We start from the raw sequence: 13,594 nt of genomic DNA, 5'->3' as shown, positions 1-13,594 counted from the left end.
TTATCTTGACAGGAAAACGAAAAGATATTTTATACTTTTGCATTGAACTGTGAAAGAGTAGCATTTCAAATTCAGCAATTTTGCCCACGCATAGCATCTGTGCTCAACTCACTATTACTGCTATATGACAATGTCTTAAATCGAGTAACATCATTTTCTGAGATGAAGCTTTGATGTATGATGGCCTCCCCGGATCAACGCTTTCACTTTGGGCCTCTCTATAAGCTCTACTGGCTGGAGGAATACCTGTCAACTCTGTTCTTGGTTTTGGAACCTCCTTTACACAAGATTTTTGCAATGAAATGCATTTCCTTAGTGTGTCGTATCGTATGTAATCATTCAGCAACTCTCTTTTAATTTCTGGAGATGTTTACTCCAGTTTTTGGAGCACACAAATTCGGTGTTATAACTGAATTACTACTCAATTAAATGAAGGGATTGACAATACTTTACAGTTTCGGAGCATACATACCAATAGTTCGGTCATGGTAATGTTATCGCCGACTCGTTAGTTTTGTCATGGTGCATTTTTTGAAAAAAAAAACTGTTCTGTTTTTGTTTCCGTATTTCAAAACTATAAATTTGTGGCATCTAAACACTTCATAGCACTATAAAGCCATGGTATTTTCTAAAATTCAAAACATACTTTGCATCCAAATTCCAAATAGGACCGAGGCTGGAATGGTACAGTTATGAGAAGAGCGCTGTAAGTATAGATTTGATATGATCTTGTCCAAGTGACTTTTATTTGGTTAGACTAACTCCACGATTTTCAAATCAGGCCCCTACTTTTGTTTGAGGGTTCTACTTTTGGTGTGCTCAACTCTAGTAAGGGTTTCTCAAAACAGTTTTACTTATGAACTTTAGTGATTTCATCATATTATTGTTACTTTTTAAAAAATACATATGCAGGAAAAAATCACCTTGAATCTAATTAAGGGCCAAAGTCGCTTGGTTCTAATAGTTTGATGGCCAAAGATATGCGGTTAAGTTTGATGACCAAAATCGGACTTCGGTGATATAGTTCGTTAGCTGAAAGTAAACTTCGTCTACCTAATTGATTGAATTGCGCTATTTTGTAGTTGCCACCTTTTAAGGTGGTGTTTTGCAAGTATGCCATCATTCATTTTGATGGGCTTGCAGCTGAAGTCTGAACTGAACTACTGGAAGACCCTTAGGCTGCCACTTGATTTTCCTTTATATCTACTATTCCTGTCTCCAACTGTTACATCAAGCGATCCCGCAATCTTGATCGTATTGCATATTCAGCTTGTGCAGCATTTCATTGTGCATCATACTAGGTCTAGTGTTCAATTGTTGGTTCTTGAGCAGGTAGCATGTATCCGAATTCATAGCTGAACAAAATTAAGCAGTTGGACAGTCGATGTCGTACGTGTAGTCGTGTACAAACAATGTTTTATGCAGGAACGTAACTCACAGGAACACGGAAACACGGGAGATGAGAAGGAAGTGCCAATCATCATGGGCATGGCCAGCAAACGCTGGAGCCTGGAGCTATGCTATCCTAGAAGCACATGGATTGCTTTCTTGGTGGTGTCGTCATCCCTTGAAAACACCCCACCACCTTGTTGCTACCTTCCCATCCTGCAAAAGGAATAACAGATAAATACTGTGATTCAACCATCAGGGTGTGTATTCGCAAACATTTACTGTTTTCTACGTTTTCCCTTTGAAAATGGACCAATTCTTATGAAATTCCTGCGTTCTAAAGTTCTCCCCTATGTTTTATTCCAGCAGGAGGGAGAGGGATACCTTTGGCCATGTTGAAGCCGCGTTTCTCCAGCTCCTTGTACTCCTGGCCAAGCGCGCAGGGGCCACACCATAAGTGGACGCAGCAGTCCAAGCAAGGGGATTCTTGCAAGTTGTATTGCGCGCGCATTGAGGAGCGCTTGGTACAACCATACAGCCATTGGCAACCTATTGTTGAAAGCAGATAATACAGTGTGCCATTCATGCAGCATGCTGCAAACAAGCGGGATAGTGAGCCAGGGAGACTGATGGCTTTGTGCATGCATCCACCAGAAAGATGAAGATAAACTTTTTCATCGAAAAGAATGAAAGAAGAAGATGAGGGTAGAACACCTACATGTGGAGCCTCTATCCACGATCTCAGCAATGCGGCCAAATGTGACACAGGGGCACCAGAAAGTCAAGCAACCTGCAAACATTGGGAAAGAAAGAACTGAAACATGGATGAGGTGTTTGCAAGAAGCACGGGAAGAACAGAGAAGCTAGCTAGGTTTGCATACAGGTGTGGAAATCTCCAAAGCAGTCGCAAAGCCCGACTGACCACTCCCCCGTCATGCTGTGAGTTGTTTTAGCAAGTGTGGTCAGTTGCTTGGGTAGACTGTGGTTTGAAAAAGATGGTGAAGAGGTCTGGCCTACCTCTGTGTGTTTCAAGCAATGCTACCTTTGATCCTCTTGAGGTTATATAGCACTAACAATGCGATATCACTAGGGTCTATGGACACATTACAAAGTCAATCGCTAGAGCAACCTATCTCAGAAAAAAGACTTGTTTTTCTTTTTGTTTGGCTTTCCCTAGCCTGTGTTGTTTTGTGTTTGCACGTTTGTGGGCTTCTGGCCTTCAATTGATCCGCCAGACACCGCGCCAACTGGCATGTTCTGGTTTCAACCGTCCCTTCTGAAATCCCTATGCTCATCCAGTGTCCTGGTCCTGGCAACAACTTGGAGCTTCCAGTTTGTCGGTAACTTCCATTCCTCCTTGCTACAGCTTTCATCTATCGGACCGGTTGAATGAAGGGTAAAAAAGCTTTTCCGTGTTATGACTGTTATCAAATGCTACAGAGGAGAAATGTACCTGGTGGCTGGTGCTGAACTCGATGGAAAGTTTGCCAGGCAGTTGCAGTTTCTCGGAGTCTAACTTATCCCAAAAACGGCCCATTGGCAACACTAGTCTGTGTGTGTGTGCAAATCATTAATGTAACAAAGGAAAGATCCAGAAAAAAGGAATAATGGATCTTAAGGATATGAGCCCACACATGGAAAATCTTAAATCCAAATTTCCCCAAGGATAATCTTCCAATATCCCACGAATTCAACACAAACAATTTAAAATGGGGGAGAATGATACTAAGCTGAACTCCAAATTATATGACATAATTGGTTGACATAGCTGACTTAACCTAACAATAGGGTGGATCATCTGCGGGGATGGTAACGACACTAGAGGTGGATTTTTACTCAGGAGGAAGCTTCATCTATGCACTGCAGGCGTTGAACAAGAAGGGTGCCCCGGCTATTCCATGTGAAATTAACAGTCCACATCAAAGCGGCTGTAAGCTCAAGCATTTGCCATTATGTGTCTGTTTCCGGCCCTTTCTGCGGCCCATTGAGCCCTTTTCAGACTTGACAAAAACGGCTCAGGCCCCATTGTCAGATTGCTCCAAGGAAATCTTAGTGCAAGGGGGAATAAACAAACAAAAATCTCCAAACAGATTTCAGATGCTAATATTACTCCTGAATGCCCAACAATGCAGTGTCCATGATTTCAGGTTCCTTCAATTCATCCTGCGTCAATGCACAAGATATGTTAGTCCCTCGGCTGTCCTGCATAGGCAAGCAGTAAGCTTACCAGCACACTCACTCACTATGGATAAAGGTAGAAAAAGATATTGAGAACAACTCACACACACAGAGCACAAGCCCAGCGCTGACCGAAAGCTCTGCTTCTAGATGTGGCAAACTAAACTGTCCTTTTGCATTGCCTTAGGTGTGATATATATACAAGTGCTAATACCTCTACTAGATACATAGTTATTGGTGAGTACACTAACTACCTACTCTTAAGGTACACCAACTACTCCTAGTACTAGCAGTACAAAGCTTAGATCAGCCCATTACCAAGACATGGCTGATGTAATAGCTACCAACTAATGTACTAGAGGTGACCTATTGCCATACTGCTACAGCAGTAGAGACTGAGCAGCCGAGCTGACCAAATGCCAACTCTACTACAACGAGAGAGAGAGAGAGATCAGTATCAGATTATGTCTTACAATTCTTTCCCTAATCCTGCTGCTAACCCAATGCCTTGACCTCATCTATGCCAATCATCTTTCTCAGCTCCATGAACCGCAGGCGCCCGAGTGACTTGGTGAGGATATCAGCGAGCTGTCTACCGGTCTCGACAAACTCGATAACGATCTGCCCTTCATCGATGCAGTCCCGGAGGAAGTGGAACTTGATGTCAATGTGCTTGCTCCGGTCGTGGAGGACAGGGTTCTTGGCGAGGGTGATAGCGGGCTGGTTGTCCACCATCAGAGTTGGCGGGTGAGCTTCCTCGCCAGTTAGCTCGCCCAGCAGCCGGCGTAGCCAGACAGCCTGGCACGCCGCTGTGGCTGCTGCGACGTACTCTGTCTCGCACGTTGACAACGCCACGATCTTTTGCTTCAGCGACTGCCAAGCAATGGGGGCCGCTCCAAGGAAGACAAGCACGTTGGAGGTGCTCCGTCGCCCGTCGATGTCGCCCGCCATGTCTACGTCGCTGAAAACAATGAACTATGGCTCACCTTCCTTTGCCTTGGGGGTTGCCTCACTGAAGACCGTGAGCCACAGCCCACCCTTGCCGCCACTCTTGGGGAAGATGATCACTTGATCGAGTGTCCCCTTGACGTAGCGCAACAGTCTCTTCACCGCCGTCCAGTGATCCACGCGCGGATCCTCCATAAAGCGACTGACATACCCGACCGCGAACGTGATGTCCGACCGAGTATGCGTGAGGTAGCGCAGCCCACCGATGATGCTCCGATAGCGCGTCGTGTCCACCTTCGCCATCATGCTGTGCTTGGACAGCTTCAGCCGCTCCTCCATTGGAGTTGCGCACGGCTGGCACTCCGCCATGCCGCTGCGCTCCAGCAGCTTCTCCGCATAGGCGCACTGGCCTAGGGTGATATGCTCCTTCCCCTGCCTCACCTCAATACCGAGATAGTAGGAGAGCACGCCGAGATCGCTCATTTTGAAACGAGCAGCCATCTCGCGCTTGAAGCAGTCAATGTCCTCCGCCTGCGCTCTAGTGACTATCAAGTCATCCACATACACGCCGACGACGAGCTCCTTCATCCCCCGTCGCAGCGTGTACAACGCGTGCTCTGTAGCGTAGCGAGTGAACCCAAGCTCGTCCAAGGTGGCGTCGAGCTTGGCGTTCCACGCCTGAGGGGCCTGTCGTAGCCCATAGAGCGCCTTGCGCAGCTTGAGCACCTTGTGCTCAGCGCCCTTGACGGCGAAGCCCGGAGCTTGCTTGACGAAGACCGTTTCCACGAGCTCGCCGTTGAGGAACGCAGATTTGACATCGAGGTGGTGGACGCGCCAATCCTTCGCTGCTGCCACGGCCAATAGCAAGCGAACGGACTCTATTCTCGCCACCGGAGCAAAGACTTCCTCGAAGTCGATGCCCTCACGCTGCACGAAGCCGCGGGCGATGAGCCAAGCCTTGCACTTGACAGTGGCACCGCGCTCATCCCGCTTCACCTTGTAGACCCACTTCAACCCGTATCGGCCTGCAGCCCACCGGTGGATCCACCAGCTCCCATGTCCCATTGTCCTCGATGGCCTTCGTCTCTTCCAACATCGCCCGACGCCAATTGTCGTCACGTTCAGCCACTGCAAACGTCGGTGGCTGCTCAGCACTAACAAGGAGCAGCTCTGGGTCATCGAGAAAATGACTGGCCAACCCAGGAGCTCCCCCTTCGCCGACGATGTTGTCCACCCGCCTGAACCGGACCTCCTCGCGCATCGTGGAAAGCGTCCACGTACTCGTCGATGTCGGTGGGTGGAGAGGTGAACTCGATCGGTGGTCCATGGCCTCCCTGTTCTACCGGAGTGGTTGTCATCGCTGCTGGAGCGCTCGGCACCACTGCCGGAGTGGTCGGATCCACTGCTGGAGCGGTCGGCACCACTCCTGGAGTGGTCGGCTCCACTGCTGGAGCGCTCGGCACTGCTGCTGAAGTGCTCGGCACCCCCTCTGGTCGGCATTGCTGCTGGACTGCTCGGCACCACTCCTGGGGTGGTCGACACATCTTCTCCAGCGTCTCCACCACCGTGAATGACTAAGTGTTCGACGACGAAGATGCTGCTCAAGCTGCCAGCTTCCCCTGTGCCCGGACCCTCCCAGTACCAGGCCGCCTTCTCGTCGAATACGACGTCACGCGAGACCACCCTTGAGCCGTCACCGAACTTCACCGTGCCGGTCATGTTGCAGTTGAGGTCGGAGAAGGCTGCCTTGGAGCCCGTCATGTGGTTGCTGGCATCGGAGTCCAGGTACCACCGCTGCTCCTGCTCATCACCCACACGTCCGAGGTGGACTTGGGCGCGCGGTTCGTCGAGGTTGACAGCCTTCAGAGCCTTGCCGTGCTCTTCCACCGCCATTACCTGTCCCTTCTCCTTAGGCCTCAATGTCGTGCAGTGCACAGAACGTCGCCATCAGGAGAGTGGCCTCATCATCCTCATCAGCCTGCGCTAAATGAGCCTCAGCCTTCTTCTCCTGCTTACGATTTGGGCACTCCTTTGCCCAATGGCCCATCTTCCCGCAGCGCCGGCAGGCGTTGGGGTCAACCTTCTTCTTCTTCTTCTTCTCCGAAGAAGCCTTGCCGCGGCGCTTGCCATAGCCACCACGGCTGGAGGAGGCTTCCCCGGACTTCTTCTCCTTCATCCGGGCAGCTCACTCCTCCTCTGTTAGCAGCAACTTGCCACTGTCCGTCGTTGCTGTGGCCTGCTCCATGTGCTCGTCCACCACCCGCAGACGGCCTGTCACATCCTTAATGGTAAGGGTGGACAAGTCCAGCATCGTCTCTATGGAGGGAACGATCTAGATGTACTTCACCAGCACGGAGTGGAGGTACTTGGAGACTGTCTCTTTTTCATCGATGGTGACGCCGTGGCTCCTGAGCTTGCTGATGAGCGACTGCAAGCGGAGGGAGAAATCATCCACCGACTCACCATCCTTGAACTTGAGGTTGGCGTACTCCTACTTCAGCAGCTGGGCCGTCGCCTTCTTTGCGCGGTCGGAGCCGACGCACATCGCTGCAATGGCCTTCCACGCCTCCTTAACAGAGTTCTTCGCCCCCAACGGCTCCCTGTACTTCGCTGGCACAGCAGCGAGGGCATTACAGAGCCGTCGGGCTCTGAGCTTGACCTTCATGGTCACTGCCCACTCGCCATAGTTGGTGCGAGTCAGCGTCGGCCAACTGGTGCCGCTGACCTCCTGCACCGTGCGCACGGCGACCTCCTGTCGTGGCTGAGCAGCCACAGCAACGCCGCTGCTATCGCCCATCTCCAAACCGTCCGTCATCGCCAGCGGTTAGTCCGGCGATGGCGCTTGTACGGCTCCGATACCACTTGTTGGTCACTCGGTTGCCCTGCACAGGTAAGCAGTAAGCTTACCAGCACACTCACTCACTATGGTTAGAGGTAGAAGAAAATATTGAGAACAGCTCACACACACTGGATGTGGCAAACTGAACTGCCCTTATATAATAAGTGTTAGTATATATATATATGTTAGTATCTCTACCAGGTATATAGTTGTTGGTGACTACACCAACTACCTACTCCTAAGGTACACCAACTACTCCTAGTACTAGCAATACAAAGCTTAGATCAGCCCACTACCAAGACATGGCTGATGTAATAGCTACCAACTAATGTACTAGAGGTGGCCTATTGCCATACTGCTACAACAGTAGAGATTGGACAGCCGAGCTGACCAAATGCCAACTCTGCTGCAGCAAGAGAGAGAGAGATCAGCAGCATATTATGTCTTACAAGATAAACATCATTAGCCAATGACTCACTGAACTAAATTGCATCCTGTATGAAGAAAAACTGTTCCAGATCAAGTACTCAATAGATCGGATGCCAGCTCCACTTACGGCTGGTCTCAGCCTAACAGCCTTGAACTGACGGGGATGGGAACAAGTCAGTTTTGGGTCTAAACAAAAGGGATCATACAAGAGTTACCTGTTCTGTAATCATTTTTTTCTAACCATATTGTGAACTGAAGGGGGGATAAAAATATATGCAAACAAGTTTGTTATGATCAAACTATTCTTTGTTTACATGTAGTAGTGCAATTGTATATTGGGGTATATATCTGTTCCAGTTTACCAAACAAATAGCACATCCTCACTGACAGATCCAGGGACTGCCATACTGTGAACTGATGAGAAAAAAGAAGAAATGCAACAGCGTTGGTTATGATCATGCTGTACATTGTGTAAATGTAATGCAATTATATTGGGGGTATATATCTGCTCTAGTTTACCAAACAAATAGCAAATCCTCACTGAAAAATCCAGGGTCTAGTTTTTTCCCATATAATCCATTGCATATATTGAGCTCAATTTTTGGTACATGGAAAGGGAATGCCCACAGGTCACCTAAAATACAACCAATTTTACATAGCTACACAGCTGATTAGATATCTCCAAATGAATGATATGGTGCCAGGGTCACTAACAGAAGTACAAAAGAAGAGAAGATAGCTCAGGAGGATGTAACATCTCAAATAGGAGCTGCAGAAATGATCACCACCCTCTATTCTCCATGCTAACTAAAGAGTAACTTATGTTCATATGACACCACTGCTCCGACCATGGGTCACCTATCCAGTGCGGGACTCTATGCCGACTGGGTCAAATGAATCATTTGCCACATACCGGTTATTGCATCATATTGATCCAATCTTTGGGTTCTTCAACGGAGACTATTTCACTGCAGAAGCACTCCGATGCAACCCGGTCATTGCACTGGCAATATTGCCACTCGAGTGCTTGATCTGGAAGCTCCCAGCCCTCCTGGGCCGGGGCACGTAGAGGGCACTGAGCATCTTCTCCAAACCATCGACAGTGTACCTTACATACTTGCTGGCATTTCCCTCTTGCTCCACAAGTGGCCCATAGTTCTGCATGTAGCTCCGGTAGGTAGGAACAATAGTCTGCACCACAAGATTACATGTCCTCTCCCGCAAATCCTTGTCTGGTATAACCCACGACGATTGCCTGCAATGCATCTCATCAAAGCTCGAATTGAATGTTTTGAGGCGTTGCTTCACCAGGTCCCTTGCCGTGGCCCGGCCCTTGGAGAACAATATTAATCCCTCCCGGTTCAGTAGCGGTGAAAGTGCTCCCCAGCTCTCCCTGATGAACATTGACAAATAGTATTCCTTGTACTGTTCGTGCTCTCTCAGCCACACATCACCCAATACCTCTCCTAGCTTAGTAGCCTTTAGATGCCTAAAGAAATGCCAATGGGTATTCATCGTGAAGAGATACGACAGCGTAGCATTGTCATATGCCTTGGACCAAACATCAAAGTTAGCTTCAAGGGCCTTGACAATGTTTAGCACCGCGTCAACAAGCATCCTGTCATTGAACACCTCTTTGCGCCAGCTGCGATGGATAGTTAGCACCTGCCCAAGCACAGGCCTGTATTGCTCACCAAGCAGTCGGTTGCAGTACTCGACGACAAAGGTAACTAAGCGCGGCACGCCCCCATCAACTGGGGGAGGCACGTGCCGCTGCAGCTCCACCTGCACAATCAATTCCTCAAAGATCTCGACAGCGCCGTCTATCAACAACTTGACAAGGTCCCTTGTCTGGCTCTGAATCTCTGCGCACGCTTTGCCACCGAACAACCTATTGAAGTCCAGCCTCAGCTTATTCAAAGAATCAAACACCTCTAGCAGACGCTGGAGCTTGATGGGATCCTTCTTGGCATCAGCAACCGCACGGCCAAACCTCAAGAATTCAAGAACCCTGGCTTGTGCCGCCACCTCTGCAAAGCACGCGGACGCGGCATCCTTATGCTGCCCAAACACCTTGGCACAGAGCTGCCGCTCCGACTCGAGGAGACGGCGCACCACAAACTCTAAATGCCGGCCCCACAACTCAAGAGCAGGTCCCAATGCCTGCGCGTCCTGAGACGGGTCGCGCAGGTAGTCGAGGCCGAGAGCACGAAGACTGGCACTGACCACACCCCCGCGCGCATCGATATAAGCGGCCACGCAGCGGTCTTGCCTGCCGTTGGCCACGAGGCGATCGAGAATTAGGGTGAGCTTGTGGACGGCGGCGGCAGGCACGCGGGACGGCGCGGCCGAGCCAGCGGCGGCGCCGGGCTGCGGCATCGCGAGCGGCGCGGAGTGGTCGGCGAGGAGGCGGCGGAACTCGGCCTCGAGGATACCGAGGGCGGCGGCCAGGAGCCCGCCGTCGAGGTCGCCGGCGGGGGGTGTCCTGAGCTCGTCGAGCGTGACCCCGAGGTCGGCGAGGAAGCGCGGGTCGGCGAGGTCGCGGTCGCCGAGGTACTCGACAATGTCGGCAAGCCACTGCGCGGCGAGCCCGCAGTTGTCGGCGAGGAACCTGTGCGCCTCCTCGAGCTGCGCCAGGACGGCGAGGTACCCCGGCAGGTCCCCGGCCGTGCCGGGCGCCAGCAGCGGCGGCTCGAGGCCGTGCACGGCGTCAAACACCTTGAGCACGGCGGCGGCGGGGCCCACGGCGCGGTCGATGTGGGGCCCGGCGGCGGCGAGCTCGGCTTGCGGCGCGCGGATCGGGCGCACCGCGGCCTCCAGCGCCGGCAGCGCCGCCTGGATCTCCTCCAGGCGTGGCCCCGCGCGGGCCAGCGCGTGTCCCAGCGCCCGCGACTTGTCCACGCCGGCACGCAGCGTGCGCCGCGCCGCCACGACGCGGCCCTCGCCGCCGCCGTGATCCATCCCGGCGGCCCAATCGACGGCGCCCGAACCCGACGCAATGCAGGGCCCCTGGAGCCTCCCTCTGGGGCCCTCCCTCCCCTCTCTCTCTCTCTCCTCTCCTCTTGCTGGAATCGGCTTCTCGCTTTCGTGTGGATTGCTGGCGAGTGGCGACCCAAAGGGAGGAGAGAGACTGAGACTGAGAGAAAGATGATTTTTTTTTTTGAACGGAGGTTTGAGGGGGTTTGGTTGGGAAGGAATGGGTGGATCGAATCGAAGAGGGGAAGGAACCGTCTGTTTGGTTGGAGTGCTGGAGCCAACCCGAATGGGTTCGACCCATTTTCTGGTTGTTTGGATGGAGGTTTGGGATGGGTTGGGTTCGACCCCAGGAGAATATTCCTCCAATATGCGGGTTCGATTGCTCCGTCGAAATCTGGCGGACGGAGCCGCTCCGCTCGGGTTGAGAACCCCAAACCTTATCCCTTCACCTCCCCTCCACTCGACCGCTCCATCAGACCACCGCCGCCCAGCGCCGAGCCCCGCATCTCCGCCAGGGTTGCGCAGCGCCGGCCTCGCCCAGCGCCGGCCCCGCCTGGTCCGCCGCGCCGACCCTACCTGGTCCGCCGCGCCCGAGGAGCCGCCCCGCCGCGCCCGAGGTGCCGCCCCGCCCGCCTCCAGGTCCGCCCGAGGAGCCGCCCGCCCGCCGGCCTCTGCCCTGGACCGGCGCCGCCCTCTGCCCCGGATCCCTGCAGGTGAGTACTAGTTTAGTCTTGTTCTGTTGTTACTTTTTCATAGCGATTTCATAGCGATTTCATTGATGCGATTGATGAAATGCCGAGAGGTTTCAGGGCGCTGCCCTGAAACCCGCGAGGGGGCGTCCCCCCCCTCGACCCCCCGCCCGCTGACCGGCCAGCGGGGCCGCCGTTTGCGTACAACGCCTAGATGGTTAGGAGCACCCTTTTCCTATGAATAGAAACAAACTATGGATGGTCTTTCAGTAGTATATTGTGCTCAGACTTAAATTGTAAGTAACTTTGAATCAAACTACATGAATTTTAAGACCATGTTACCTCTTATATGGAATTGGATGGGGTCTGCTTCTGAATATTTGCTTTTTACCTACCTGATCTATATTGATTGTGCTGCTGTGCTTGATTGTGCTGCTGTATGTAGATGAATAACAGGCTCAAGGCATTTGTTTTTGCTGCTGCTGCACATTGGTTGTTGTGTGTCATGGCAATTGTTGTTCGCTCTAGGAAAAGAAAACGAGTTGCAAGAAGGGAAGGGATTACTTATGCACCAATATATGAAAGAGATAGGAAGAGAATGGAATACCTCAATGACAAAATCTGGAAGGATGACACAACTTGTGTAAACATGCTGAGAATGAACAAAGCACGTTTCTTTAGATTTTGTAAGTTGTTTAGAGATCGTGGTTTACTTGAAGATACCGTTCATATGTGTGTTGAGGAGCAAGTGGCAATGTTTTTGCATACTGTGGGGCACAATGTTAGGAATAGAGTAATTGCAACCAATTTTGGTAGATCCGGAGAAACGGTCAGTCGTTATTTTAACAAAGTACTTCATGCTATTGGTGAGCTACGAGATGATTATATTAGGCCCCCTTCATTGGACACTCCAGCTAAAATTGAAGGAGACCCAAGGTGGTATCCATACTTTAAGGTGTGAAGCTCAACCTTATGTCATATTCTAAGTTTATTTTTTGCCAAACCTAATTGACCTAATCTTGACTTCTTTGAACATCACGTAGGATTGTATAGGAGCACTTGATGGTACACATATAAGAGCCACTATTCCAAAGGAAATGCAGCATGCTTTTCGTGGTAGATACAAGCATTGTACTCAAAATGTACTGGCAGCCGTAGATTTTGACCAAAAGTTCACCTATGTGTTGGCCGGATGGGAGGGGACAGCACATGACGCACTAGTTTTACGTGATGCTTTAACACGTGAGGGTGGCCTTCGTGTGCCACAAGGTAATACAAGAACCTATGTCTTGTCCATAAATTTGTTCATCAAAATTAATAGATCATTGAGATGTAACCTAACTATGCATCATATGTTAGGTAAATATTACCTAGTTGATGCTGGATATGGAGCCAAACCAGGATTTTTACCCCCTTTTCGGGGTGTACGATACCACTTGAATGAATGGGGGAGGAATCCGGTGCAAAATGAGAAGGAATTGTTCAACCGTAGGCACTGCTCATTGAGAATCATAGTAGAGCAAGCATTTGGAGCACTAAAAAGGAGATTCAAAGTACTTGATGATGCCTCTCCTTTTTTTCCTTATGAAACTCAAGTTGATATTGTTGTTGCTTGCTGCATCATTCATAATTGGGTGATTGAAGATGGGAGTGATGAATTCAATATACCAAGTGACAACGATGAGGACACCCAGCACACCACATATGCTGGGACAGCAAGTGAGAATGCCATTATGCTAGCTTTTAGGGAAGGCCTGGCTGCCCAAATGTGGGCAGATCGTCAAAGCCATGGAAACTAGTATCAGTCAATGTAATTTGTGTTGTATTTTTTTCTTGGACAATATAATAATTGTATTTGAGGGCTGAAATTGTATTTGAGGACATATTTCTACAGATATTTGATTGCCACGTTGTTTGCTACTTTGTTTGCTACTTTGTTGGCATTATTATTTGAGGACATATATTGCATTGTTTATTTTGTAGGGGAATGGAAGCAGAGTTGGTTGTTGCTATCTTTTCATAGGTTTGGGCTTGACCAACTCCTATGAGGTCTCTTAAAAGTAAATAAACTAGTGGGATAAGATGGATAAGTACTCTGAAAGTTGGCCCTAGTAAAAAAAACTAGTAGTATTAGAGGAGAAAGTAC

General features: G+C 50.3%; 3 protein-coding genes across 3 annotated transcripts; 1 reads left to right on the top strand and 2 right to left on the bottom strand.

Annotated features, from left to right (window-relative positions):
• Window positions 1–1,377: 1,377 nt before the first annotated feature.
• Window positions 1,378–2,325, bottom strand: LOC136471097 (cell number regulator 11-like). The gene is made up of 4 exons (XM_066468832.1): window positions 2,271–2,325; window positions 2,108–2,179; window positions 1,774–1,983; window positions 1,378–1,605 (listed from the first exon to the last, which is right to left on the bottom strand). The coding sequence occupies exons 1-4, from the start codon at window positions 2,323–2,325 to the stop codon at window positions 1,526–1,528; spliced, it is 417 nt and encodes a 138-aa protein (XP_066324929.1). The 3' UTR covers window positions 1,378–1,525.
• Window positions 2,326–8,355: 6,030 nt separating this feature from the next.
• Window positions 8,356–10,879, bottom strand: LOC136471096 (exocyst complex component EXO70A1-like). The gene has a single exon (XM_066468831.1). It carries the CDS (start codon window positions 10,742–10,744, stop codon window positions 8,744–8,746), a length of 2,001 nt encoding a protein of 666 aa, XP_066324928.1. The 5' UTR covers window positions 10,745–10,879; the 3' UTR covers window positions 8,356–8,743.
• A 460-nt stretch (window positions 10,880–11,339) lies between these two features.
• Window positions 11,340–13,360, top strand: LOC136471095 (protein ALP1-like). Its single transcript, XM_066468830.1, has 4 exons — window positions 11,340–11,472; window positions 11,894–12,403; window positions 12,492–12,717; window positions 12,808–13,360. The coding sequence occupies exons 2-4, from the start codon at window positions 11,894–11,896 to the stop codon at window positions 13,245–13,247; spliced, it is 1,176 nt and encodes a 391-aa protein (XP_066324927.1). The 5' UTR covers window positions 11,340–11,472; the 3' UTR covers window positions 13,248–13,360.
• Window positions 13,361–13,594: the final 234 nt, after the last annotated feature.

The sequence above is a fragment of the Miscanthus floridulus genome, chromosome 8, assembly GCF_019320115.1.
Source record: "Miscanthus floridulus cultivar M001 chromosome 8, ASM1932011v1, whole genome shotgun sequence".
In the NCBI taxonomy this organism is placed as follows: Eukaryota; Viridiplantae; Streptophyta; class Magnoliopsida; order Poales; family Poaceae; genus Miscanthus; species Miscanthus floridulus.
This window is presented reverse-complemented; position numbering and strand designations above follow the sequence as displayed.

What these genes read in the sequence shown, in the direction of transcription:
- LOC136471095 (XM_066468830.1), top strand. Translation starts at nt 11,894, where the DNA reads ATGAATAACAGGCTCAAGGCATTTGTTTTTGCTGCTGCTGCACATTGG. An exon ending in GGTGGTATCCATACTTTAAG is followed by an intron (nt 12,404 to 12,491) that starts GTGTGAAGCTCA and finishes AACATCACGTAG; the next exon opens with GATTGTATAGGAGCACTTGA. An exon ending in TGGCCTTCGTGTGCCACAAG is followed by an intron (nt 12,718 to 12,807) that starts GTAATACAAGAA and finishes ATCATATGTTAG; the next exon opens with GTAAATATTACCTAGTTGAT.
- LOC136471097 (XM_066468832.1), bottom strand. Translation starts at nt 2,325, where the DNA reads ATGACGGGGGAGTGGTCAGTCGGGCTTTGCGACTGCTTTGGAGATTTC. An exon ending in CTTTGGAGATTTCCACACCT is followed by an intron (nt 2,180 to 2,270) that starts GTATGCAAACCT and finishes CAATGTTTGCAG; the next exon opens with GTTGCTTGACTTTCTGGTGC. An exon ending in CGGCTTCAACATGGCCAAAG is followed by an intron (nt 1,606 to 1,773) that starts GTATCCCTCTCC and finishes TTCCTTTTGCAG; the next exon opens with GATGGGAAGGTAGCAACAAG.
- LOC136471096 (XM_066468831.1), bottom strand. Translation starts at nt 10,744, where the DNA reads ATGGATCACGGCGGCGGCGAGGGCCGCGTCGTGGCGGCGCGGCGCACG.